Raw genomic sequence first — 26,186 nt, forward strand, 5'->3', positions numbered from 1 at the left:
CTCATTCCGAGATGTCAGCTGATGTTTAGTACTGTATGTACACTCATTTATGATCATATAGAGAGCCAGAAACACCATCCCATATGGAAAGCCACACAGACGAAGACGTATCGAGTCAGAAAACACCCGGCGCGTTTTAGCAGCTCAGGTAAGGAAGGACACCGTCGATAACGCCACTTCATTCTGCTGTCTCACTAGCTACTGTTAGCTGTTGAAAAATGCTATCATATCCCAAGTGTTCCCGCTGTGCTGCTTTCCACAGAATCTGCAACCTTTTATTATGTTACATTATAGAAAAAGGACAGACGCTCACAATTATGTGTATAATTGATGATTATTAAGATGATGATTATTAACAGTTAATATCACGAAAGGTTGTTATTCCATTTTGCCAATGCAACTTGAAACGTTCTAACATACATGCGATGCGCAGCAGCAGGAGATGGTTCGCCAGCGGTTGCAACTTTTTACATGAGGAGATAAACGTGACAATTAAAACAGACACTTTAATTAAGTAATTAAGTCTTGCTACTAAATTACACCCCATCCCTGCTTTAATTTTAGCGGTCAAATTCAACCTGAGTTTGATCCAGATTAATACTAGCACAGTTCAGGACAGCAGACTTGAGCAATACAATAATGAACCCACCTGGCTGACATCAGCCACAGTTGGACAGATTTATATGGGGTTCTGTAAGTGACTAAATTCTTAGTTTAGGAAAAACAAATTATAGAACAACTTGTATTGAGGTTTGTGTTCCATTTGGAACCACAGAGAACTGTGGGCTACTGAACATGTGGGCTCATAAAAGATAGGGCTACAGACAGTTTTTTAGTTGCTTGAGTCATAATTTAGATATGTTATATTCATTTTTATATTCAATATCAGTTGCCAAAAAAAACGATGGGTGTTTTTGATGAATCTAACATGGTTAAAATTGGGTTTGAAGTTGCAATGGGTTTTATAGGAAGGGGGCGGGGCAGTTAAAATGAATATCAAATATCTTAATACTAAATCGAGCAACTTAAAAACTGTCTGGGGTGTTCACATAAGCATACCAGGATTTTTTTTTAAAGTGAAATATTCCTTAAGTGATGTCATGTCTGTCTGTTATCCATAGTTAAGTGGTGTCATCAGTCCTTCCTTATCAGGCTGCTCTTAATAACAGCAAAGCGGGGAAATTCTATTTGCATGAGCATTTGGCTACAAAATAGAATATCCATTCTATTTATTCTGCGTCATTGTCTGTCAATCATTGCTTCTCTGTTGGGTGTGCACACCACACACAGTAGTCAGTCACACCATGCCACAGACCCACCCAATTTTTGTTTTGTAATTTAAGGTGTGAATATGTAGTATATTTGTATTAGCACATTGGTGTTTGAGGAAAGACATTTCGTTCAGCCATATTTTACTTGTATGCGGAATTGCGGATGAGTGACTTGATTTTGGGGTTTGATACTGTCGAAACCTTTTTGATAATTCTAATCTTGGTGGTTTTGCAGGTTAGGAAATGCAAGCAGGTGTCATTCAAGCACTTGATAGCAATTTGACTTTTGATTTTAAATTTGTGGATTTGCTCAATTATCTTTTTTCTCATTTTTTTGACACCCCTAATTAATACCAAAATGTATTGCAGTAATTTCATTAGATTTTTTTGTTTGTTTTTAGGGTTGACCAAATCACTGTGAGATTACATCTTCACAAATTAAGAATTGTTGGACAGCAAGTGCCATTATTAATCAGACTACCATTACCCACCACTGTAAGTAAATGTATTTATTTATATTTATTTTGAAACTGAAAATGTGTCCTTTTTTGACAAATGCCCTTATGTTATCCTGTTATGCTGCTAAGAGTTAATAAACTTGAAATATTTTTACAGCGATAGTACATTTGTAAATCAGACAGGATAGCCTGTCGCCTACTGTATATTTGACTGAATTGTCTATCGCAACTTCAAGTTCCTATTTCTTCATTTTGTAATTTTTGCAGTTCCTCTTTGGTGTCTGTTCTCATAGCTCAGTATCAACAATGTTTTTATTTTCTCACTGCGACAATCTATGGCTATGCTGTCACCTACACTTGACTTAGTGGTCTACCTCAAGTTCCTCTTTCTTCATCAACATAGGATGACTTAATATCCGCAGTTCTTCTTTAGTGTACATTCTCATAGGTCAAGTGCAAGATCAGATTAAATGGCAAAAACTCTGGTCAAGTGAAAGTGGGTAAACGTACAAAGATATTTTGTTGTTGCTACAATGTATTTAATTAGGATATCGGGTAAATATCAAACCTAGTGTTTGTCTAAACAACTCGCTATCTAAACATTCTTGGCATCTGTGATCAAGTATCTGTCTATTTTACACATTGAAGTAGCCAGCCACCACTGATAACCTTCCTACAGTATGTGTACGCTATGTGTACAACTGTACATACAGTATAACCTGATTAAATCCTAGCTATAGATTGCCCTGTCTGATTAAGCTGACTCCATAGCCTCTGAATCTGGCATTGATTGCCCTGCCTAATTATGTAAATGCTAAATGAAGCAAACGTGTGTGGTCTCCCTGTCCAGTTTTTGGCTGTCAATATGTTAATACAAAAGTTACTATGTGTGCCTTTTTTGAACCAAGCCGCATAATCAATATAATCAATCACACTGCACAAAGCAGTGTTCAGTAGTGAAGACCCACTACTGTATATACAGGCTGGTGGCATGTGTGCATAATATATATGTTATTTCTTATTATTTCAAATTCACATGCATAGCTTAACCAAAGTGTTGCGAAGGCTTTCACTTAGAGTTCCATATATGGGATAACCCATAGTCCCATATATGGAGACAACAGCGATATCCAGCGCTGACATCAGATTAATGTAGAAACTCCAAAGATGGATATACACAGTGGTGACATCATCGTAACACTAGACTTGCACAGCATAAAAGGCGGCTCCCATGGCTTCTAAACCTGGGATTCCAGGCAACGCACGCGGTATCTCCAACAGGTCAACATATACGAATCAAGGTATCTGGCTTTACAACCCATATACATTGAATGGCTTGTATTACCTTGGGTACTTGAGTCTTCTAGATGAGACAGAATAACTGGCTAATGGCTAAGCAACTCGTAGAGCATTGAAGTAGAGGTTTCCACATCCCGGTTAAGTTCGTATCGAACACCACTGTAGCGCGTCCTAACGAAATAATCAGCACTGGTTCGAGCTATTTTACACAAAGTATGATCCAATTTTTAGCTTTTGCTGTTAGGGCTCTTGTTCAGGGACACTTCGACATGTATATTGGAACGATGGGGCGACTCGGCGATCACCTGATTACCAGACGGCCTCTTTCTTTACCCACTAAGCCGCGCTGCCCAATGTAAAATTGTCTTCTCTTTCAGAGCAATCATGACTACCCACGAGTCGGACGTGATCACCATTGCTCCAGAGCAGCCATTAATGTTCGATGGCATGAAGCTGGCAGCAGTGGCCACGGTGCTCTACATCATTGTCCGTTGCCTGAACCTCAAGAGCCCCACTGCAGCCCCATCCCTCTACTACCAGGATACGGCACTTAACCGCTTTCTTCTCAAATCCTGTCCTCATCTGACCAAAGAGTGAGTTGCTGTGATTCTGTCATTGTTGGGTTACCATGGAAATGCTAGGATGGCACAGACAGGCCATCTGGACTTACTGGCTGTAGCAGTTTGTCTGAGGTGGCTCCCATCTGTTGTCATCTGTGTCCCTAAGTTCTGTACAGAGTAGACACACCAGCATATAACATTTCTTAATTCAATTGTATTCAGCCCTACTAGAATTTTGGAATTGTATCCAGAGAGACTTACAATTGTGAGATTAGAGTATGGCATGAACCACAAACGGCAGCGTAAATGCAAATGGTCATGTTAGTACGGGGCAGAGTGCAAAGAAAACAATTTAGTACTTCAGAAAAACTAGGATACCAGGTAAACATCGAACCTAGCATCTGTGTAAACTACACTGCTATCTAACATAACATTCTTAGCATTTGTGGTCAAGTAAAAAACAAATAACTAAATAATGTAACAACAATACATGTGAACGTGTATATCTGCATAGCAATTGAAAAGATTGCAAGAGAAGTGCTGGGGGGTGAGGTGGAGTCTTTAAACTGTAACAGAAAATGGTGATGAACAAACAGAAAATCTAAGCGAGCACGCACTGAGGGGTGTGGATATTTTTGAACAGTTTTTTTTTTTTAAATATATTTTTGGAGGCTTTTTGCCTTTATTGATAGATATACAGTAGGTTGACATGAGATGGGGGGGGGGGGGGGGGGTTTGAACAGTTAAGGTAGAATTAAATTGAAGACATTTTTTTGGGGGGGGAATGTCTCAATGTAGGCACATTTGTTTATAGGGACATTCATAAGCTTGAATTCAGTTGTGTTTAGAGTAATTAGAATCTAGAATGAAAACCGCTAATGCAAAGGCAGGGATAGGCTGGTCTTCCACAAGAATGAGATGTTCTGAGTATATGAGATGTTCTGAGACCCTGTGCTATACCCGGTGCTATATCCCTTACCCCTTATCCCTAAACTTATTTGACATTTTTAACTATTTTGAAAAACATTTAAAAATAGTTCAAATAGCCGATCTACAATCTAACAACGTGTCAATGTAGATCAGCTAGTTGAACTATTTTAAAATGTTTCTCAAGATAGTAGAATATGGCAAAGAAGTTTAGGGATAAAGGGTAAGGCGCATAGGGCCAGGGTGTTAAGGTGCGTTCAGACTTGAATTTAAATATTTGCCTCGGTTCGTCCCGTTTGTGCTGCGCCAGGTCGTGCCGCCCCCGTTCGCGGCGCTCGTGCAACTTCTCGTCTTTGTATTGACTTTGTATGTAACCGTGCCGCTCTAACCATCCAAGTCTGAACGCACCTTTATACATTTAAAAGTATACCCACATGCTGTGGAGAATAGCCAGTCGACCACTATTGCCCTTTGGAACAGAATGAACTCCTACTGTAAATAGATATACTATTTCCTGAATGTATGTCATGGTTCAGATTTAGTTATGCCAGTCTTCTGATGACCTTGAGGAGCATTCAGCTCAGAGGCGAGGGAGACTATTTTGTTCTGTTAGCTTAAGTAAGCCATTGTTGCCGAGTCTCTTTCCTTTCGACAACAGGGCGAGAATTGGTTAATGTACAATTAGCCGATACTGATGGTCATGTACCTCCCTGATTTGTTGTGGTGGATTGACTGTCGATTTTGCTACGTTTGACTTTACTTGTAAACTTCGGAAACCCTAGCCTATATTTTTACCATACCATACCACCTTTTATTTATATAGCACATTTAAAAACAACAACGTTGTACCAAAGTGCTTTACAGTAAAACATTAAAAAACACAACTTCATTAAAAAAAAACAACAACAACATACACAGTGTCACATTGAACATCAGAAAACAGCTCATACTGTGCTTGGAAATGCCAAGGAATACAAAATGTATTTAATTAATTGAAGCGGTAGCACACATTGGCTTTGTTGATAGTCTATCTAATGGCCTCTGTGCTGTGCTGTGAAGTCAAGCTTTATAAAAGATATTGACGCCCCGGTTGAGTTGCATAACAGAGTTTCCAGACCAGCCACCCCCCATGACCAATGAGAGATTAATCACAGAGAGGGAAGGGATAGTTATAGTTAGGTTGCCATTAAAATGAAAACAGCTGGTGATCACTTAACCCCTATATATATATATATATATATATATATATATATATATATATATATATATATATATATATATATATATATATATATATACTTTGTTAACTGAGGTCCCCCAGGGGTATACATACTGTACAGTCCCCTGCTTTTTCCCCTCTACACCAAATCTATTTGGCAAAAATAGCAGATCTACAACCTCACAACGTGTATGTGTGTGTGTAATTCTGTTCACCCAAAGAACTCATTTAACTGTGCCATCAGCAACCTGTGCCTGCCTTCCCTTCAGGGAATTTGAATTTGTTTTTCACTGTTATTATTCATTCAGGCAGAACAATGACATTGTGTATAGGAAGAGGAGACTATAAGAAAGTAAAATGGTTTAACTGGTGTTGAGTGGCTTGAGCCCATCAGGTGTTGATTGTCTTGACCAATGTCCGCATGACAACGATGCGTTGAGGTCATCCCACGCTCATAGATTAAGCCCTACCTACACTACACACAGGGAATGAACATTCTAGAACAGCTTATCTAATAGTGAAATCAGCAACAGTATCACCTGCTGCTTTAACACATCAATGATTTTGACATTGGAATGTATTCAATGTATTAAATGTAACTAATAATGAGTGCAGTAGTGGTCAGGTACAGTGACCGTTCCTGTGGAAAGGATGACCAGGGGATGTTGGTGGTGGTTGTCTGCGGATATTGACTGTGCGTCTTAATATGTGTATGCAGGCCCTTCAGTTGACTGTCGTGACGATCTTCCTTGTTATTAATATACAGCTATTCAGCTGATAGAGTGGGAACGTTTTATTAGAAGGGAGTCTTGGATACAGTGCATGCCAAGTCAGTCAAACAAGTACCGGGTAGTACTGAAATGTTTGCTAACATGTCATTCTCATTCTCAATCATCATTGCAGTGTTTCCTTTGGCATTCTGAAGGCCAACGTTTCAAAACAAAATAGGCTAGCATTGGATAAAAGGCAGCAGTGATTACTTAGATTTTACTGAACATAATGATCAACCTTGAATTCCATCTTTCTATTCAACCTTGACGGCACACGACAAGCTTAAAGTGCTAGATTCTGAGTTATCTGTTATTTGTTTACGCGCAATGTTCCATGATGAGATAACATGGTGAATGTGTCATGATAATCAGTAGTAGAAAGACACGCGATTGCAAAATAATGTTACATAATCCAAACAGTTGAAGCTGTACACTCCTAGATGCAGTGGGTGTCTTATGTACTGTGTATACAAACATTCTTGCAATCTTGCGATTTATATATAGTTCCATGCTGGAAATAACCAATCGACAAGCTCAACAATGCGCTGCGGTGTGTTGTGAGCTTGTAGATCGGCTATTTGCCTCACACAACCAACTCAGGTTTTAGTTTACACTGTAAAACTCAAAAACACTAGTGCATCGTAATAATTATTCTTTAAAAATGAATAGTTCTCTCTCTGTTGTGTAATGTGTGTACTGTACACATAACAAGAGCAGAATGCTTTGAGGGAACTGATATGCAATGCCATCCATGGCTCTGTTGAAATGATGTTGCAGGCAACACATGCATACTGTTACATGACATGTATTCAGCAGATGGCATAACAAGCCACAGGCATCAATGGAACCTTACAGCTGTTATGGAAATAATATATGAATGTATATCTTAGAAGTGTATTCAGAAGAACAGCAACAAGCAAACAACATCTACTAGTCTAGCAGGCTTAGCCTGCATCACTCCAACTTTCTCTCTCAGTACATCTCTCTCGTCGTCTCCATCCCATGCACTCGCCTCCCTTAGCTTCTCCGTAGGTCCTCTCTTATACCCCAGAAGCAGGTCCACAGATAAACATGACCTTCACAAAGGTACAATACAGTACAGACCCCTGACTGAGACAGGAACTACCTAGTGATACCTATTCAGGCCCAGCAGGGTCTTTATAACAAACAATAGGTGTGACATGGTCTTTTACATACAGCTTGATCAAAGGGTTGATTGGATTAAGACAGGCTTTTCATATTTCCCACAACACAGCTTAATGTTTCATGGATGTTGCTTTGTGCTAACAGCGGCCCATCATTGTTTTATTTCTACAAGGTACATTCCCCCCTTGTTGTGGGGTAAGAGCGGTCACCTCCAGACTGCCCTGTATGGAAAGTTGGGCCGGGTCAGTTCGCCCCACCCCTATGGAATCAGGAAGTACCTACCCATGCAGGATGGGGCTACTGCCACCTTTGACCTCTTTGAACCAATGGTGGACCATAAAACAGGAGGTGAGAGAGACGCTTGTTTGAAATATATGAAAATGTCTGGAAAACGTTGGACGACTGTCTGTTTTGGTTCTATAGCAACTCTGTCCTAAATTAGACAGTTTGCATACAGTACATGTTTTAGCGAATGCTGCCTAATAACAAGATATTACATCCAGAGAGGGCTTTTACAAAATGTGTGGAATAATTGTATTGCTTTTTCCAAAGGGTACAGGCTTTAGTTCCGTCATACTATTGGTCCGACTGTCATTAGAACGACAACCTACCTCAAACCATAACCTAACCAAAACAGCAAGCACGGGAGCAGCGCATGTCCGACGGTTGTTTCCGCATGTCGGACCTTTGGTGTGTCGGATCTGCGTGTATATTTTATTATGATGATTGAAATAACAATTTTAATAAGCTGACGGCTGCCATTATCCATGCACATAATTATTGCACACTTCTGTTTTTGTTTTGTTTGGAGAAGCACACACACACACCCCAATCCTTTATTTAGTCATGCAGTGTTGTTTCATTTACATTTCTGTTTGTTTGCTGTTCCAACAGATGATATCACCATGGTGATATGCCCCGGTATTGGTAACCATAGTGAGAAGCACTACATCCGGACCTTTGTGGACTATGCTCAGAAGGAGGGCTACCGCTGTGCTGTTCTCAACCACCTGGGAGCTTTACCAAATATCGAGCTCACCTCTCCGCGCATGTTCACCTATGGTGAGAGTGAGATCCATTATAGACTTACTAAGCTAGACCTTGAGTTGAAAGGCATTGTTAAACAAATCATCATCAGCAGTCTTTAAAATAAAAACACAAACAAGAAAGTGTATGTGGGAGAAGCACAGCCTGCCTCTCATATGTACACTGCAGAATCGACTCTCGGGTGTTAATTTGTACATTCTCGTGAGTTAAATTAACAAATATTTGTATTACTAAAAGAGTTGTTACATTATGGCTTGTGCTGCTACTGGTTTGTTTAGACCAACATTTCTATGCAGGTAATATCAAGGCTGTCAGGAACTGCCTTCATCTGGACACAATTTAAATATGCTTTTGAATTACAGAAGTGGCATGTTTAGCCCATTGCCTATCACTGACTATATAATTTATACATTACTGCTGTCATGTGTCTGTGGTGTGTTTGATTTTCAAGGAAGCTATAGGATTCTGTGCATTTCAATATGATGTGAAAATCGACTTGAAAGTTGAGATGGGTGATCTAACATGCTAAGTTACATTCCCAATTTCCATCATATTTAGCCTCTAGAGAAAAGATTGATTTATTAACTAACTTGACATCACAGGAGTTGGTACGACAATTACTTTTTATACCTGTAAACCTGTGTGGTGACAGTAAAGTTTAATCTGAATCTAGATCTGAATGTTTAAATATTTGGTCTCACAGTTTGATATCTCAAGCACAAATCACGTTCAGCAGTCACTGCTGAGTAATGAAAGAAGAGTCCAAAGGGAAGCATGCACATCTAAAACAATTCTACAGGTGCTGAACAAAAGATACGTAAAGTGAAAAATGAAGGCAATCCACACACTGAGTACTTTATTTGGAATGAACAACGTGCCTGACGAAGACCGGCAAGGGTCGATACGTTGTTCATTCCAAATAAAGTACCTGGGAGCTCAAGCTCAGTGTACGGACTGCCTTCCTTTTTCACTAACTAAATAAGACTCTCAAACAGATAAGGGTATTAATTGGTCGTCTGTGTGCCGTTTACCTTGCAGGATGCACATGGGAGTTTGCAGCCATGGTGGGCTACATTAAGAAGACTTATCCCCAAACAAAGCTGATTGTGGTTGGCTTCAGTCTGGGTGGCAACATTGTGTGCAAGTTCCTGGGAGAGAACCGGGTCAACCAGGAGAGAGTGCTCTGTTGTGTCAGTGTCTGCCAGGGGTATAGTGCTCTAAGGTGGGTAGTTGTCTTCACACTGTGCCATAATGGGTGACTCTTATGTGTCCTTTGGGATCCTACAGGACGCAAGGGCCTACAACTCTAACCCTAATTTATTATAGCTACAGCCAACTGAGCGCTATTTTGTGCAATTAATTGGTATAAATTTTAACTGCTGTTTGTGTTAATACAATGTACAGACGCAAATAAAATCAACCTGTATGAATTAGGCATCACCAAAATAAGTCTAATCTGAAATAATTGTATTATTATCGTTATTAATGATTAATAATAATTAAAGTAGTCTTGCTTCTCTGCAGGCTTGATTGCATCCTCATTCCTGCATTTCCAAACTAAATCAATGGTGTAGTGAAGGGTTTACAAAGGTGTATACTAGTGCTTTTTCCAGTGGGAAAAGTGCATACTCACTTATCGTGTGTGCAGCATTACATTTTTGTGTTACAAATGAAATCTCAGTTTTTCAATATGATTCTGAATATTTGAAACTCTTTCAATACACATTTCAATGCTAGTCGCTCATTCTCCTATGTCTCTTTTAATTTGTGGAAAAGTCAAGAAAACAGCATTTTTCTCACTCCTCAGCGACTCACACAAACCCAGTTTGTGGGTGTGAACTTGCTAAAGGTTGCAAGTGCGCAGACTGTCCGCAAATGGTTTTGAGTGAAAGATTTATTGAGTTGCCCTGGAGTCAGATAATTGTGCTCCCTCTTTCCATCTCCCAGCCACAAACAATTACTCATTCATCATCAGTTTGACTACTTGGTCATAACCAATCTAACGATGAGCTGTATCGTAGAGCATGACATAAGGGCCCCCTGTCTCCCAACGGAATGTCTCTTTGTCCAGCGGATTATGCAAAGCATTCAGGAATGCTCACAGGCCCCACACAGCTGACTTCCTGTTTGTGTGTCTGTTTACTTTGTCTCACAGGGCCCAGGAAACCTTTCTACAGTGGGACCAGTGCAGGCGCTTCTATAACTTCCTCATGGCAGATAACATGAAGAAAATCATCCTCTCACACAGGTATGAGTCTGGATGCTACCGTATTCCCATGTCGCTTCTCATTTATCTTGGAGTTCTGCCCCTGTGTTTTCAGTGTCGAAGTAATGTGTGAGTAAGGTGTGTTTAAAATCGTATGGCCTAATGGGTACATTTTATTTGTTTTTCATTTCTGATGATTCTGGTGGTGATTCTGTCTCTTTCTCACCCCGATGTACGTTAAAACCCTGTCTTCATCCAGTCTACATGACCCTTTATTATACTATAGTTAAGGGAGAGCTGCCACGGTTGTAACGCGTCATGGTTGTAACATGCACGTTATCTCTTGATTGGTCAACGCCATCATGACGCCATCGCGTCAGTATGTGTACAGCAACGTACTCTACGTGCCCAGGAAGTTTGAAGTGTTTACCTTCATCCTACGGGGAGTTATTGGTGAAAAACAGATTTTCTCAAAATGCGTAAAATTTTACACCTGGAGTATATGTGGGCTACAATTTTTTTCTTAGATGTTGGTGAATAAAAATCCACATGGATGTCTTCATGCTTATGTTCTTCATTAGTTTGCATCGTGTTTAGACGGAATGCACGTTCATTCTGGTCTGTAGCAACGCCAAAGAACAACTTGCAAAAGTGGGTCAATTGTAACACGCCTATCCATTAAATACCATTATAAGTCATATTTCCATATTTGATATATTGGCCAATATTATATGTTCAGTCAGTTGTCTTTCATTACAGAGTGTATTCTAAATTAGTATAGGGTTGTATAACATTGTACAACTCAATCAAACGTTTGTTTAATCAATGTTTGAACTGACTCAAACGCCAAAACTGGTACACCCGGTACTATTTAATATTTCCCTATGTTTGATACATTTTCGTATCACATCCATGGTATGAAAACAATTTTAAGGAGTTGCTTCAATGAAATATAATTGCTTTAAGCTGAAAACGATATGTTTAATTTTTTAGCGTTACATTTATCACGCATGCCGTTACAATTAATCCGATATGCACAGCAAATGTAACACTGGAACAGCGTCCACGTTCGGTTTAATAACTCCCGACCTGTTTTATCAATTGAAAAACTTGAAGTGGTTTATGGTAGCAGACATGTGTAGGTCCGTTGCCTGAAAATATTACATATGTAGATAAACGGATCTGAGTAAAAAAATGAAACGTGCAAAGTGTTACAACCGTGGCGGCTCTCCCCTACTTATACATGCAGAATTTTGCAGATAGATTGTACATTTCCATTGAATTAGATTACATCTGATTAAATTAATTAGACAAATTGAATCTGTGCTATTCAAGTAGACTGCAACAGCAACCTCAGCCTCAAACCTCACTATGCAGACATAGTTCAGCTAATGCAAGTAATACAAATTTGACCTAATATTCCTGGTATGGTATGCTGGGTGGATCCATTTCTTAAGAGGTGGTGCACAGTGCTGGGTCTGTACAATAATTAAGTGTATGGAAATGTTACGCATGTTTTGAGTACAATTGTATCAGTATCAGTCTGGGCCCATTTGTGTGTCTTACAGGGGCAGTCTGTTTGGGGGAAGCTCTAAAATGGTAGAAGCAGATGTCAGTCGGCTTTACACAGCGACCTCCCTCATGCAGATTGATGATTGCATCATGAGGTATGTATTGTACTTCATTGACCAAAGCACAAATAAATCCAATATTGGCATAATGCATAGGCATAGGTTACTAGTTAATGACTACTAGTTAATGTATTTTGAATGTATGTTGAATGGTGGTCAATCCGCTTGGGTCTCCACTGCATGGAGGTTCAACCGGCTTGGGTCTCCACTGCATGGAGGTTCAACCGGCTTGGGTCTCCACTGCATGGAGGTTCAGCCCGCATGGGTCTCCACTGCATTAGAATATTATAACATACAAGAGCTATTGCCTTTTATGTCTGGCTTTAACCTGAACACAGACGACTAGTACGGCCGTTTAGTCTCGCTATGTGACCTCCGGTAACTAGGGGGCGAGACAATAATGGTATAACATAATACAGCGGCAATGTACAGTCGTTCTGCATGGAAACACTCGATCCACCATCGATGGTCGAGATCATAGTCATAGCGATCATAGTTGGCCAAATTGGCCAAATCGGGGAAGTGGTCCTTGGATGTTAAGTTATGTTAAGGCCTTAATGGGACATGAATGCATACTATATTGGAGTTTGGTGTGACGAGCTGTCAATTCTTCCATTTTCAACAGGAAATTCCATGGCCACCATTCGCTGAAGGAGTACTATGAGAAGGAAAGCTGTGTGCATTACATCCACAATGTGAGCACTGTCATGTTCTATTTTTAAACTATTATCTCGTTATCGTAAAATGTATTTTGCATATTCATGTGGTGGGCCTTTTCTGTGTTTTCATTTCGAGAACTCTTTTTCAAAAGAGGCCTTGGTTTATACTGTACTGTGGTTCTCAAACATTTCAGGACGCGACCCCCCATAATAATCATATTTGAACTGGGCACTCCCCAACCTGCACTTAGAGTTTTAGGAGACAGGAGTTGAGACATAAAATTCACTCGGTTCCACAGATAGACATTGTGAAAACAGCCAATCTAGAGCTTGGAGATTGGTCATAAAAACAATCGCCACTTAGATCACATTTGTCTTTTTGAGTGGTGTAAACCACTCCTACAACTGGCTTTTGTGTGCAGAAAAAAATGAGCATGGTTGCTATGTTCAAAATAATTTCTGACGTAATTAAATCACACCCGGGTGAACTGGATGACCGTAGCAACCATGGTCATTTTCTCTGCACAGAAAAAGCCAGTTGTGAAATCACATCCGGGTGTGATTTCATTACGTCAGATCAGAGCTGATCAGGCTACATAATACCTTATCTTATTTCATTACGTTAGACATTACGTCAGACCACAGCTGATCATGCTATATAAAACCTTACACCACTCAGTTCACACGGGTGTGATTTTTTTAAATGTAGTTTGTTGATTACCTTTGAAGTAGTAATGTACATCATTTTTAATTTTATAGGTATTAAAAATGTCTTAAAGAGTCCTTAAATTGTCATACCCTGTATACACTTATACCATATGTTGGTTTACTGTTGACGAGTGAGAAAACAATGTTCCACATTAAGCAAATCATCTGTGCTAATCATGTGACTACCATTAACGCTATGTTTAAACGCAGCAGTGATAAAAGGGAATTATCAGTGGCAGTCTTAATAAAATACATTCCCTTCTCTTAGTTATATAAAATGCATTTTAATGCAATGATGTTGATTAAATGTACTTCTATTCTAAATGTATGACCTATTAGTGTAGATTTTTGTCTTACACAAAGATTAAATTCCCATTGACAATGAATGGAGAATTTACGTCATATGTAGACGAGCAAATCGGCTATTTTTGTCCTACACAAAACTTAAATTCATGATGTATGTTGATAAGAGCGCCCCTCACTTCATACGGGAGTGATTTTTTTCCCTCTTCATATTCAGTGGGTGTATGATGTATAAATTGATACCCTGCGTCTGAATGGCACTTGAAGGTCTTTTTTGATTCAGTTGAGATAAATGGTGCTGTTTCTTTCCACAGGTAAACGTGCCACTGTTGCTGGTGAACTCTGCAGACGATCCTCTGGTTCACGACTCACTGCTCACCATCCCTCGCACGCTAGCAGGTAAACTAATGTGCCAATGACGGTAGTACTGTATGTAAAACAGTGTTTGTCAGCTGGTACACTGCAGAATCCTGACTGTTAATGTAACTGTTTTTACTGAGTGACACCTACTATCTCACACCGACTTGGCACATCAGGTTCTAACAGACGTCATATAAAAGCTGTCTATTTAAAAACATAGTGGAAGTGATTCAAATGCTGGTCCCAATGCAGAGCCAAGCAGCTTGTGTAGTCCACTCCATAATCTTCTCATGTTCACATTATTAGCCGTGATAAGCCCATTGGTGTGTTCCTGTGGAATTTACCTTATATGACATGTGCACTGGAGCACACTTGACTCGAGTTGTGCTCTCTGGCTGTCTGATGACTAACTAGAAAAAGTGCCCCTCGGGGCCTACCAGAGTAGGTCAGGTTGTGGCCTCCTGGTGGTGCTATAATAGGCCAATGTGAAAATGGTCGGATATATTCCTCAGCCTAGTAGGAAAGTCTGTGAAAGATTTCACGTAAATTGCACGCTGCGTTCATGATTTGAGGCTTTTTGTTCAAAATGGGCCAATCCTGCAAACTTTGAAAGCCAATGTTAGCCAATTGGGATGGAATATGAAATATCGGACAGATCTGTCTTGAACACATGACTATAGAGATGGTGTATAACGATTTGCGGGATTTTTGGACAGCATCTGGAGGAGTAATATCAAAAAATGTGGCACAGACCGGGTTAACGGTGCCGGAGATTAGCTGTACACAGATTGACGGACAGACAACACACACGGACGGACAGACAGACACACGCACGGAGTGCAAAACATTCTCTCTCCGGGTTAACGGTGCCAGAGATTAGCTGTACACAGACGGACACACACGGACGGACGGAGTGCAAAACATACTCTCTCCCCATGCCTTCGGCCTGGTGGAGACAATAATTCCATAGCTTTGATGACTGTAATGCACAAAGACCCTTTGAGGACTTTCCTCCACGCCCAGCTTGTACTAGGCTACAGGGTGTGGTATGGAGGCCAATATCCCTGGAATGTCTCACTGTATTACAACCCCTCTCACACACGGCGACATCTGGAGTGTGAATTCTACTTTGAATTCTGAAAGTGTGAAACTGGACCCAAGTTTCCAGAATTTACTCTGCAGAGCCTTTTCAAGTGTGCGCCTGTCTACATTTTAGCTAGAAAAAATGTTTTGGGGGGTAATAAAATGGTTCCTGGAAAGGAGCACAAGGAGTACGGATGCAGTATAAACACGTGTGTTTATGGAGGCAGGATATTTAGTAGAAAGGATTACCTTAGTATTTTCTATTTTCCAGATCCTTACCTATAGCTTCCTCCATCTGTCACATTTACTTTTTGAAGAGAGGGACGCACTCATGTTTTCCACACAAGAGATCAGAGCCTAGACTGGAAGTCTGTCCTACATGCAACTAGATCCCGACTGCTTCTGTAGAGAGAATGCTGACTGATCCAAACAACCAGGCAGTCGGCAGCCTGTGCCACACTGACCGAGAGAGGACCAGCCAGTGTCTGAACCCTTTGCCCTATAAGTGATACTCTGACTCACACTGACACACCTACAGAGGAAATAAATAAGTGGACAGGAATACAACCAAAATAAGAATATCTGTTGCCCTAGTACTAGCTTAATGTATTGGGTACAAATGATACAATTCATCAAAATGTAACTGATTGCTTTGCTACTGCAACTTGAAAATTGGTTTCTATTAAGGCTCATCAAAATGGTCAAATAATAATTTACTGTAGCCTATATTCCTTCATCTTCCCCAGCCAGGACAAATAGTGGAGCAGATTAAGTCAATATATCATAAGAATCGTTCACTTGATCATACAAGCACCAAAATTGGCACACACGCGCTTCAGAACCTACTCTCTCAGAAAAGTACGTTGTCCACTTGAAAAAACAAAATGGACACCATTTTGCAAGATGGCCGCCATTCGAGGTGGTTTTAAACGGTGTTTGAGCTATATTGAGTTCTAAAATCCTACTTTGATGGCCTTTACTTCAAAATATATGTTTTTGAGTATCCAATTCTGAATTAAAAAATATATATGTATATATATTTGATGATACAATGGTAATTAAACGATAAAATGGGTCAGATTAAGTCAATATTCCATAATAATCCTTCACTTGGTGGTACAAGCACCAAGTCTGGCACAAATGATGTCCAGGATGTACTTTCTAAGAAAAGTATGTTATCCAGCTGAAAATCCAAGATGGCCACCAGTTTTCAAGATGGCCGCCTCGTCAAATGCACAAAGGTTTTCGATGTAGAACTTGCATGCACAGAAAGGTGTTAATGATCCAAATATCAAAATGAATGTATTTTGATGTGGAAAAACTCAATGGTGTCAATTGAATTCCAATATGGCCACCATTTTTCATGATGGCGCCCATTACGTGACTCAAATTTAGTGTTTTCAGAAGTTGTCTGATCACAGATATTGCAGGGCAACAGCCATGATCATTTATTCACTTTTTATACGAGTGATGTCAAAGCACAACCAGGGCATACTGGTAACGTGATATTATTGTAATCCATTGATTATTTAATGCACAATGAATTAATGAAACTGAACGGACCGATGGCATCCACACGATGCATGGCATAAATAGCCTATTGTCTTATTTTAATAGATTATCATCTTATACAAATACAATTAATTGTGGGGATGTGTAAATGTGTCCAAATGAAAATTGATTAGTATAATTAAATATTAACGATTAATCGAGAAAATAAATTGTCATGTTAAAAAAATGTACCATAAAAAAGCTTCAATTGCAATTGCACCTCAAAGACCACTGGTGGTTTTAAAACAGTCAACCAGTATGAGTTGGCATCACAGGTCAAAGTAGCAAATGAAGATATCAGGCATCATGAGCAGACCATACAGTCTCAGAAGTCCTTCACTGACATGGTCCAGAAGTTGTTTAGTGTGATGAAGGATCTGGGCAATCCTTTCCAGGAAGAGTCCAAAGATCTGCTCACATTGGACACAAAAAAACGTTGCACATCCCAGTGCTGCTGAGCTTGTAAGAACTCACTTTGAGAAAGGCCAAGTTGCCTTCAGAGACTTTTTCAATGGTCTGGGTGATGAGGCTTCCTTCTATAGACCCATTAAAAAGAACAAAGCTGACTTATTTCGCCAAGAGGCAGCTGCAGCTTCCAGTGAGGGGAAGAGGCAGGTACTCAAAGACAATTGTCGTCTGTTCTCGCAGCTCTTTATATCCTGCCAATCACGAGAGTGTGACCTGCTTGAGTTCTTTAAGCATGAGAATCAGTCTTTCCCTGCAGCACTGAGCGACACAGGTAAACTCCACTCTTGTCAAAAAATTCTGGAAGATACCATTTCTCCTCCTGACAAACAACCAAAATGTGATGCTATTATCATTGATGGTTCCTCTCTTGTGTATTCATTGTCTCCAAAAGACATCAAAGACCTTTGAGGAATATGCTGTCCAATATCTAGTTCCAAAAATCCTGACATACTCATCAAAGTATGAGCGAACAGACATCATTTTTGATGTCTACTGGACTTCAAGCCTGAAGGCTGAAACAAGGACAAACATAGGTAAGGGAGGACGACGTAGAGTGACAGAAAAATACAAACTACCACCCAACTGGAAAAGCTTCCTTCGAGACGACGACAACAAGACTGAGCTCTTCGGGTTCCTAGCTGACAAGATAGTGACCCTGTGTCCCGACAATGTCGTAGTTGTGACCAAGGGAGAGCAGGCTCTTTCAAACAAACCCATCAGCCTTGAAGGCTTAAGTCCTTGCAACCATGAAGAAGCTGACTCCAGAATCTTCACACATGCTCTTCATGCAGCCAAGCAACAGATGAAGTCTGTGTTGATTGAAGGCATGCGACACAGATATTCTTGTTGTTGCAGTCAATGTTTTTGCGACTCTTCAGGATGCAGGCTTAGAAATGATTTGGGTAGAATTTGGTCAGGGTCAGTCCATTAGGTGGTTGCCAATTCATGATATGGTGGTGAATCTTGGCCCAGAGAAATCCAGTGGCATGCTGTTCTTTCACGCCTTCACTGGCTGTGATGTAGTTTCAGCCTTTCGCGGTAAAGGCAAGAAAACTGCATGGCAAGCATGGCGGGTTTGCCCTGAAGTGAGCCCTGTCTTCAAAAAGCTCAGTCAATACCCACCTATCATAGAAGATGCGGAACTCAACATCCTTGAGAAGTTTGTCATCACCATGTATGACAAGCACAGCACTACATGCAAGGTTGATGAGGCAAGACTGGACTTGTTTGCTCGGAAGCAAAGGTCTTATGATGCCATTCCACCGACAAGCGCATCCCTCGTTCAGCATGTGAAGCGGTCTGCCTTCCAAGCTGCCTGCATATGGGGCCAGGCAACAGTGTGCAAAATGCAAACTGAAAGCCCTGCCAACTGGGGCTGGCAAAAAGATGGTGAGGTCTGGCAGGTTCTCTGGACAACCCTTCCACCCATTGCTCAGTCTTGTGAGCAGTTGACAAAATGCGGCTGCAAGACTGAATGCAGAGGACGATGCAAATGCTATCGCTTCGGCCTGAAGTGTACACGGTTGTGTGCCTGCAAATGTGAGGAGTAAAATAATTAACAACTAATATCTTTAACGCATCTTTTAGAAAAATGCTCCATCATTAGTTATTTGGTGGCCATTTTGGGAAAAAAAATACATCTACGTCTTCTAGCACTGCTGAAATGCAATATGCACAGTGTACTGTCCTACCACATGTGTCTACATTGGGTGGTCACGTACCTAGACGTCACATCGGAAACATCACCAAGAGAGTGTTTTTTCGTTTAATTCCCATTGTATCGTCATAATATTCAATATTTTTTTATTTTCTAAATTCAGAATTGGATTTCTCATACTCAAGAACATATATTTTGAAGTATAGGCCATCAAAATAGAATTTTAGAGCTCAATATAGCTCAAACACTGTTTAAAACTACCTCGAATGGCGGCCATCTTGAAAAATGGCGTCCATTTTGTTTTTTTCAGGTGGACAACGTACTTTTCTGAGAGAGTAGGTTCTGAAGCACCTGTGTGCCAAATTTGGTGCTTGTATGATCAAGTGAACGATCGTTTCAGTAATCTGCTCCACTAAAACCGACTGAACTTTAAGCACAGTGGAGAAACGTTGTTAGTTATTGAATGGAGATCTCGTTTCATGGAGACACAGAACAGCAGCAAGGAGCTGTGTTCTTCAAAATGACTTTTCACTAGTAAGAGACCACACCTCAATCAAACAGTTGATTGAAACGTAATGAGATGAATGTGGAACGGGGTGAGGAACCCAAGGTAGGGCGAGACTCAGGGTGAGTCTCTGGAGCTGACAGCCATCATTGCTCTACTCTGGATGAGCGGTTGATCGTCTCTGTGCCGTTACTGCCCCCCCTGGATTCCTAGAAAAATCGAGACGGAGGGAGAAGGAGGAGGTTGTGGTGGAGGAGGATGGCAAATTCTAAGCAAAGAATAGCAGAAATAGCCGATCTACAAGCAACGGCTTGTTTGAGAGATCGCAGCAGATGTATTTATACTGTGGTGATTGCACCAGGGATAGGCTGTGGTGAGAGGAGGCAGGTGTAGTGGATACAAGTGATTGTGAATGGGGAGTGGCCGCTGTGTGAAGGCGGGATGTGATTAAGAACAGGGAGTGGCAGTGATAAGCAGAGGGTGGTCTCTACTCCTGAAACTATGTTGTATAGTTTGTAAAAACGTGTACGTCACCAAGAGGGGGGCGTCGTCTGAAAAGCTAGCGGCGCCCTTTTTCTGGGATTTAAACTCTAGCCCACATGACTGACGGTGGTCTGTTTTTGTAAATATTGAGCTCGTTCTTGGCGACAACATAGTGAACCAACACCAGGATGGATAGAAAGAACGTCGGGCTCGACATACCTTACAAGGAAAATGTCGTGAACAAACACGGCTGTGCTTAAATACTTTGCAGCCATCTTGCCAGCAAGGTGCTAACTACGTACAACTTCCCATAGACTTCCTGTCAAGAAATTCTGTGCATGATATTTTTTTTCTAAGTGTCAGAGTTTGGGAGTGCTCATTGGATATCACTCAACAGCCCTGCGTACCACCTGTTTTGAATTTGCACATAATGCAGGAGGCAGCAGGAGGTTGCTTTACTGAAAACGAGTGCTTCCAAACTCCAATAGAAAAAAAAGAAAAAATATCACCTGCAAGGAATTTCTTGACAGGAAGTAGCACATAACAAGTCTACAGTGGATTTTTATGAAAGAAACACTTTGCAGATAATAAGAGGATAATTCAAGCTTTTCGGACAGCTGCAATGTTGGTGAGTTTGACGTTGTTTAATACAAATCAGATAGGACTTTTCTGTTTGGATGAATGGGCTGTCTATGGGAAGTTGCACCTAGTTAGCACCTTGCTGGCAAGATGGCTGCGGTTTGAATATCGTCATCGCCATCTTTTTCCCCACATCTGTGGTTGTCTGGCAGACTGGTGGCTCAGCAGTCAGTATCCCAGTGGGTTGAGGCTGCTGTCATGAATTGCACATAGTAGACTAGTGAGAGCCTTGTGGGATCTTAATCACTAGCCAACTGCATCACAGTTGCCAGCAAGTAGAGAATAGGAAAGGAAAAGTGGAGATCCAGCCCAATCCAATTCCCCAAACCAGTGTTATTTGTGAGTCACAGGTGGATCACAGGATCCTGTCATGTTTTTTCAGTTATTTGTGTGTGCCAGTAGTTTTGGAGGGTTATATTATCTGTGAAAGGATTATTGTGGCTGTGAATGGATTTGCACTGCCTTTCATATGGCAGATATGAAAGGCCGTTCCGTGGAACACATTTTTGTCTACTACTCAAAGTTTTTGAGAATTTTGAACAGAATGGCTCAAATCATGAGTGCAGTGTCCGATTGACGTAAAGGTTCACACACACGCCTGTTTTTTAGCACCACCAGGAGACCTGTGTCCAACTCCAACCATCACGCAATGTCATCAAGACGGAGCTGATTTTTCATATTTCATTCTGATTGGCTAAGATTGACTTCTACTACCTGGCCTCAGTGGCCTGGCTGAGACCTGTGCTCCGAGGAGCACAGTTACATTTGTTTTGCTAATGTGTCATATATTTGTTCTGGGATAAGGAGTGTGCATTGGCCCAGCCACAATAACTAGATGAAACTAGATTACATTTGTGTGTTATGCATATGTAGTTATGGAAGTTCGAATATAAATGATAAATTATGTGCAATGTCTCAGGGACAGAAATACACCTCCTTGTGTCCTCTGTTTGCCCCTGCAGAGAAGAAGGAGAATGTGGTCTTTGCCCTGACGTTACACGGTGGCCACCTGGGCTTCTTCGAGGGTGCAGTGCTTTTCCCCCAGCCCCTCACGTGGATGGACAAAGTGATTGTGGGATACGCCAATGCCATGTCCCAGTGGGAGAAGCAGAAACCGCCATGCCAAAGTGACCCCTTGGGCAAGAGTGTATGCCTAGAGGGTAAAGCGTAACCCTTGACCTCTCACGCATGTCGTCAATCCACCCCATCCCCTGGACACCATTGCACTGAGAGGAGATGCCTTGAACCAAATCCGAATCTGCAATCTTCTCCTCTGCCTTCTCCTCTCATGCATTGAGCTACTGACTGCCCTACTTGTGTCCCCCCCCCCCCCCCCCCTGCCCTCACCGCAATCCCCCTTTCCAGCCACCACCTTATTACAGTACAAGAGAGAATTTGAAAATTACTAACTGCCTTTTGAGCTCTTCCGTCATGTGGGATGTGAATGCATTTTATTTCCCCACATAGATATAAGACCAAGATGGATCCATTAACCAGACAAGAAAACGGATGGATTATAGATCCAATAACCATAAACGGGTGAAGTGAGTTGGCATCCTGGACTGAAAAGTATAGTGAAGCACCATATACATTGAGTAGTCCAATGCCAATAAGAGCACAGACAAAGCCTCCTACTATACAAGGACTGTGCCACCACCAGGCCCACTCACTACATCTATGGAGCTCACCGCTTATCACCACCAAGGCCATAGCCTAATCTACTGTCTTAACCAACACAGCCTCTTTGTAATACGTATGTAAATCACATAGACGTAAAAGGTGTGTGTGTGTGTGTGTGTGTGTGTGTGTGTGTGTGTGTGTGTGTGTGTGTGTGTGTGTGTGTGTGTGTGTGTGTGTGTGTGTGTGTGTGTGTGTGTGTGTGTGTGTGTGTGTGTGTGTGTGTGTGTGTGTGTGTGTGTGTGTGTGTGTGTGTGTGTTCATTTCTCTGTTCCTAGTATCTTGACCCTTCGTGTTCCTTTAGTTTAGTACATTGAGAGTATCTGTGTTTGCCACTTCATGTGACTTAATGTGGTCGTGGTTTAGCTGTTATAAATGGAAAGCAGAGGGCAGAGGGCGCCTGGATGGTGCAGGCGTATAGTTCCCGTCTACCACTGTGCAGACGGGTGCTTTTTCGGACATAGCAACCAACGCAATTTGCCATGTTTGCACGTGGGAAGCCAGCCAGGTAGGGAGGGTTGTTGCTGCAATATGGCTCCTGCATGTTGGTCACTGGTTCAGCATTGAAGAAAACTTGAAGAATAGCGTGTTCTTGGATGCGTTATGTCCTCCCTATGAAACTCCTCACTGTCTGTGGAAAAGAAGTGGCTGGCAATGTCATGTGTATGGGAGGAGACACATCGTTGTCTACACTCTCCATGTCGTCCCCGTCTCACAGTGACGGGGACTTCATGGGAGAAGTGGAAATTTACAAAACGAGGAGAAAGCGAAAGAAAAAAGAAAGGGTTAGAAAGCGGTTCCACATGGCTCTTGGGATCAGACCCAATGCACATTCCTGTTGTCTTATTCTGTCACCTTTTAGTTGATGCACTTTATAACTTGTACATCAAAAGAAAAATCTTTCCTTTTTCATGTTTTTTTTTTCATCCCTCATTTTATCAACAGTTTAGGCTGATATATGAGGTATATTTAATACTTGATGTAACTGGTTGAAGAAACTAGTGGGAGAGAGAGTTACATAACATCTGAATTTATGATGACTCTGATGATCCCTGCGTTCAGACCAGACCCTGTGGTCCAATGTTCCTTGACTCTTCTGATTAACACCTACTCTGTTAATAATACTTTTGCCTTTGATCAGCTCAGACTTAGCCTACAGTATGCTGAGAGACACACCGTGTGGGTTCACTGCAGCATAGACAGCCCACTGCCAAAATCAGACACCGTAGTCGTGTCCATACAGGGCCTTCAGACACTTCCTAACTGCTAAACGTGAGTTACAAGGGTCTGAATCGATTAATCATAGTCGAAGCTGCTTTAGACTTACAGCACTGGATGTGCTGAAGTGCTGCTGAGTCGGAGGCTGAGCTGTGAGGCATGCAGAGTAGGTTGACCAAACGATACTAGTGCTAATCCAAATATTAGTGGATCTGTTAACTGTGATGTCATACATCCTACTGGAGACCACTGCACACATTTGTGACAAGAAAGAAAAGTGAAATTATAATGCAAGGGAATGTTTTTGTTTATATATATTATCTGTTTAAAAAAGGCTTCTTCTGTTCTTGAATTGGCTGAGGGTTAGAAGGTCAAATATTTGTGTGGGTGCAGTAGTTCAGAAAGATAGTATTTGTTTTATTTAAGCCTATCAAAAAATGTACTTTGTTTAAACAACGTGAGAAAATGACTGGTAGCCATTTCAAAACTATTCAAATCTAGACTGTTGTCACCTTCTGGAATTTCATGCAACTATAATTCCTGGAACTATTGTTATCATTTGACCCCACAATGCCAAGTTCAGCCAAGACACCTGATGATTCTTTTGATCACTGTGATAAAAGTAAACAGATTGATAGTTTGAAATACTAACTAGTGGGCTGGCAGTACTGTATCTGTAAAATGGGTCTGGCTTCTTTTTTTATTTTATGTTATCAGACTTTGATGAAATAGTATGTGAAAATAATCCTTAGTCTGAACCCACTTGGAGCACCAGATGCTATTCACAATCAGATTTGGACCAGAACAATATTACATTTCCTGACGGTTTTATTTTTCTGGCCGTCCAAAGTGCTCTTATCTGATACTCCAAGCAGGATATAGCCAATAGCAGGAATTATTTACTAGCTCTTTTTGACCCAGGTCTGATTCTCACCTTCATGCCCTTCCATTGCCTGTCAAGACTGGCCTGTCACCTTGCACTTGTCTAAACGCTATTCAATGGTGCCATCTGCTGACAGGGAGAGCTAACTACAACTGCCTAATTCTCAGCCAGTCCATCACAGCTCACTATTTCAGCCAGTAAGAAACCGCTGTAGAATATGATACACCAGCACAATCCCAGTCTCTGCTGTGATGCCACAAGAATCTTTGTGTTATTTCTTAAAAGATGTTTGCCTCTCCCTAACTTTGCACAGAAATGCAGGTTTGGATGTATTACATTTGTTGTTGTTTTTCCTTCCTAGATTATTATTTTGTGTATTTTTGTAATTTGTATTGTTATTGTGACTTGTTTTTGTTATAATTCTATTGTGCAAATGCATCGGTTTGAGTGTTTATGAATGACCATAGACACACTCAACACCTGGTTGTCAGAACCAAAACATAGTAACATAGTCATACCAATATGTACAAAGTTACACGTACATAATTATAATGGTTACATTTTGAGGGATCGGGCGGGGACAATGTAGGAAGCCAGTAATGCCCCGCACATGTTAATGTGAAGATTGTGTCCAAACATTTCAAAACAAAGTTACTGTAAGTTTTAAACCGGAGAATTTGAGATACCCTAATGTTACTGTTTTAATATTAAGCTGTATCTGTCTGTCCTCATTCTAACCCCAGTGCTTCAAAACAGGCTAATTTGGAAAAATAGTTTATTTAAACAGAATATTAGCTTACTGAGGAAATTTCAAGGTGTTCAGAAAGAAATGTTGAACTGAAATCAACATTTGTCTTTGTCACGCGCCACTAAAAGGGAGTTTCCAACCAGAAATGCATAAGGGTTCAGTGCAGAAAACCACACTTGCCTATAACACATTGATTAAACATGCTACTGCTTTATGTTTACATTGTGATGTTATAAGACGATTATAAGACATTACAACAAAATACAACTGGCACATTGGTATAGTGATAGTCCTATGCCATTATTGAACACGCATCATGTTTGTTTGGTTTTGTTGGTGAAACCAATGGTGGGTGATTTGATATCTTGAGAAATTCTTGTTATTGTGTCCCAAAATAAATTATTTTCTCAAATGAAGGAGTGTCTTAACGTCATGGTTTTCTTACCTGGGTAACATCATCACTGGCTTGACAAGGAGGACCCATTCTTTTACCTGCTCTTTTGCATGACTGTCTCATGCTGGAAATACCATCTATAAGCATTAAGCTCAATGCGTAGACACAGCGTTGTACGAAGTACAGTGGTATAAAGTAACTAAGAGTATATTTGCTTAAGTACTGTACACGTGAGCTTGTAGACTATACCAATACTTTTACTCAAGTACATTTTGTAACAATTACATTACTACATTGCAGTATAAAATTGTGAGTA

The 26,186-nt window shown here is 40.8% G+C and overlaps 1 protein-coding gene across 1 annotated transcript; it reads left to right on the plus strand.

Moving 5' to 3' along the window:
* Positions 1–25,892, plus strand: LOC306920731 (monoacylglycerol lipase ABHD2). Its single transcript, XM_079497580.1, has 11 exons — positions 1–148; positions 1,673–1,766; positions 3,406–3,621; positions 7,823–7,998; positions 8,545–8,712; positions 9,736–9,919; positions 10,853–10,945; positions 12,472–12,570; positions 13,160–13,229; positions 14,519–14,603; positions 21,913–25,892. The coding sequence occupies exons 3-11, from the start codon at positions 3,413–3,415 to the stop codon at positions 22,119–22,121; spliced, it is 1,293 nt and encodes a 430-aa protein (XP_079353706.1). The 5' UTR covers positions 1–148; positions 1,673–1,766; positions 3,406–3,412; the 3' UTR covers positions 22,122–25,892.
* The last annotated feature ends 294 nt before the right edge of the window (positions 25,893–26,186 follow it).

Source organism: Electrona antarctica, assembly GCF_951216825.1.
Source record: "Electrona antarctica genome assembly, chromosome: 3".
Taxonomy (NCBI): domain Eukaryota; kingdom Metazoa; phylum Chordata; class Actinopteri; order Myctophiformes; family Myctophidae; genus Electrona; species Electrona antarctica.

Excerpts from the sequence above, each read along its gene's own strand:
- LOC306920731 (XM_079497580.1), top strand. The coding sequence starts at position 3,413 with ATGACTACCCACGAGTCGGACGTGATCACCATTGCTCCAGAGCAGCCA. Across the intron at positions 9,920-10,852 it reads CAGGGGTATAGTGCTCTAAG|GGCCCAGGAAACCTTTCTAC; the intron begins GTGGGTAGTTGT and ends TTTGTCTCACAG. Across the intron at positions 12,571-13,159 it reads ATTGATGATTGCATCATGAG|GAAATTCCATGGCCACCATT; the intron begins GTATGTATTGTA and ends CATTTTCAACAG.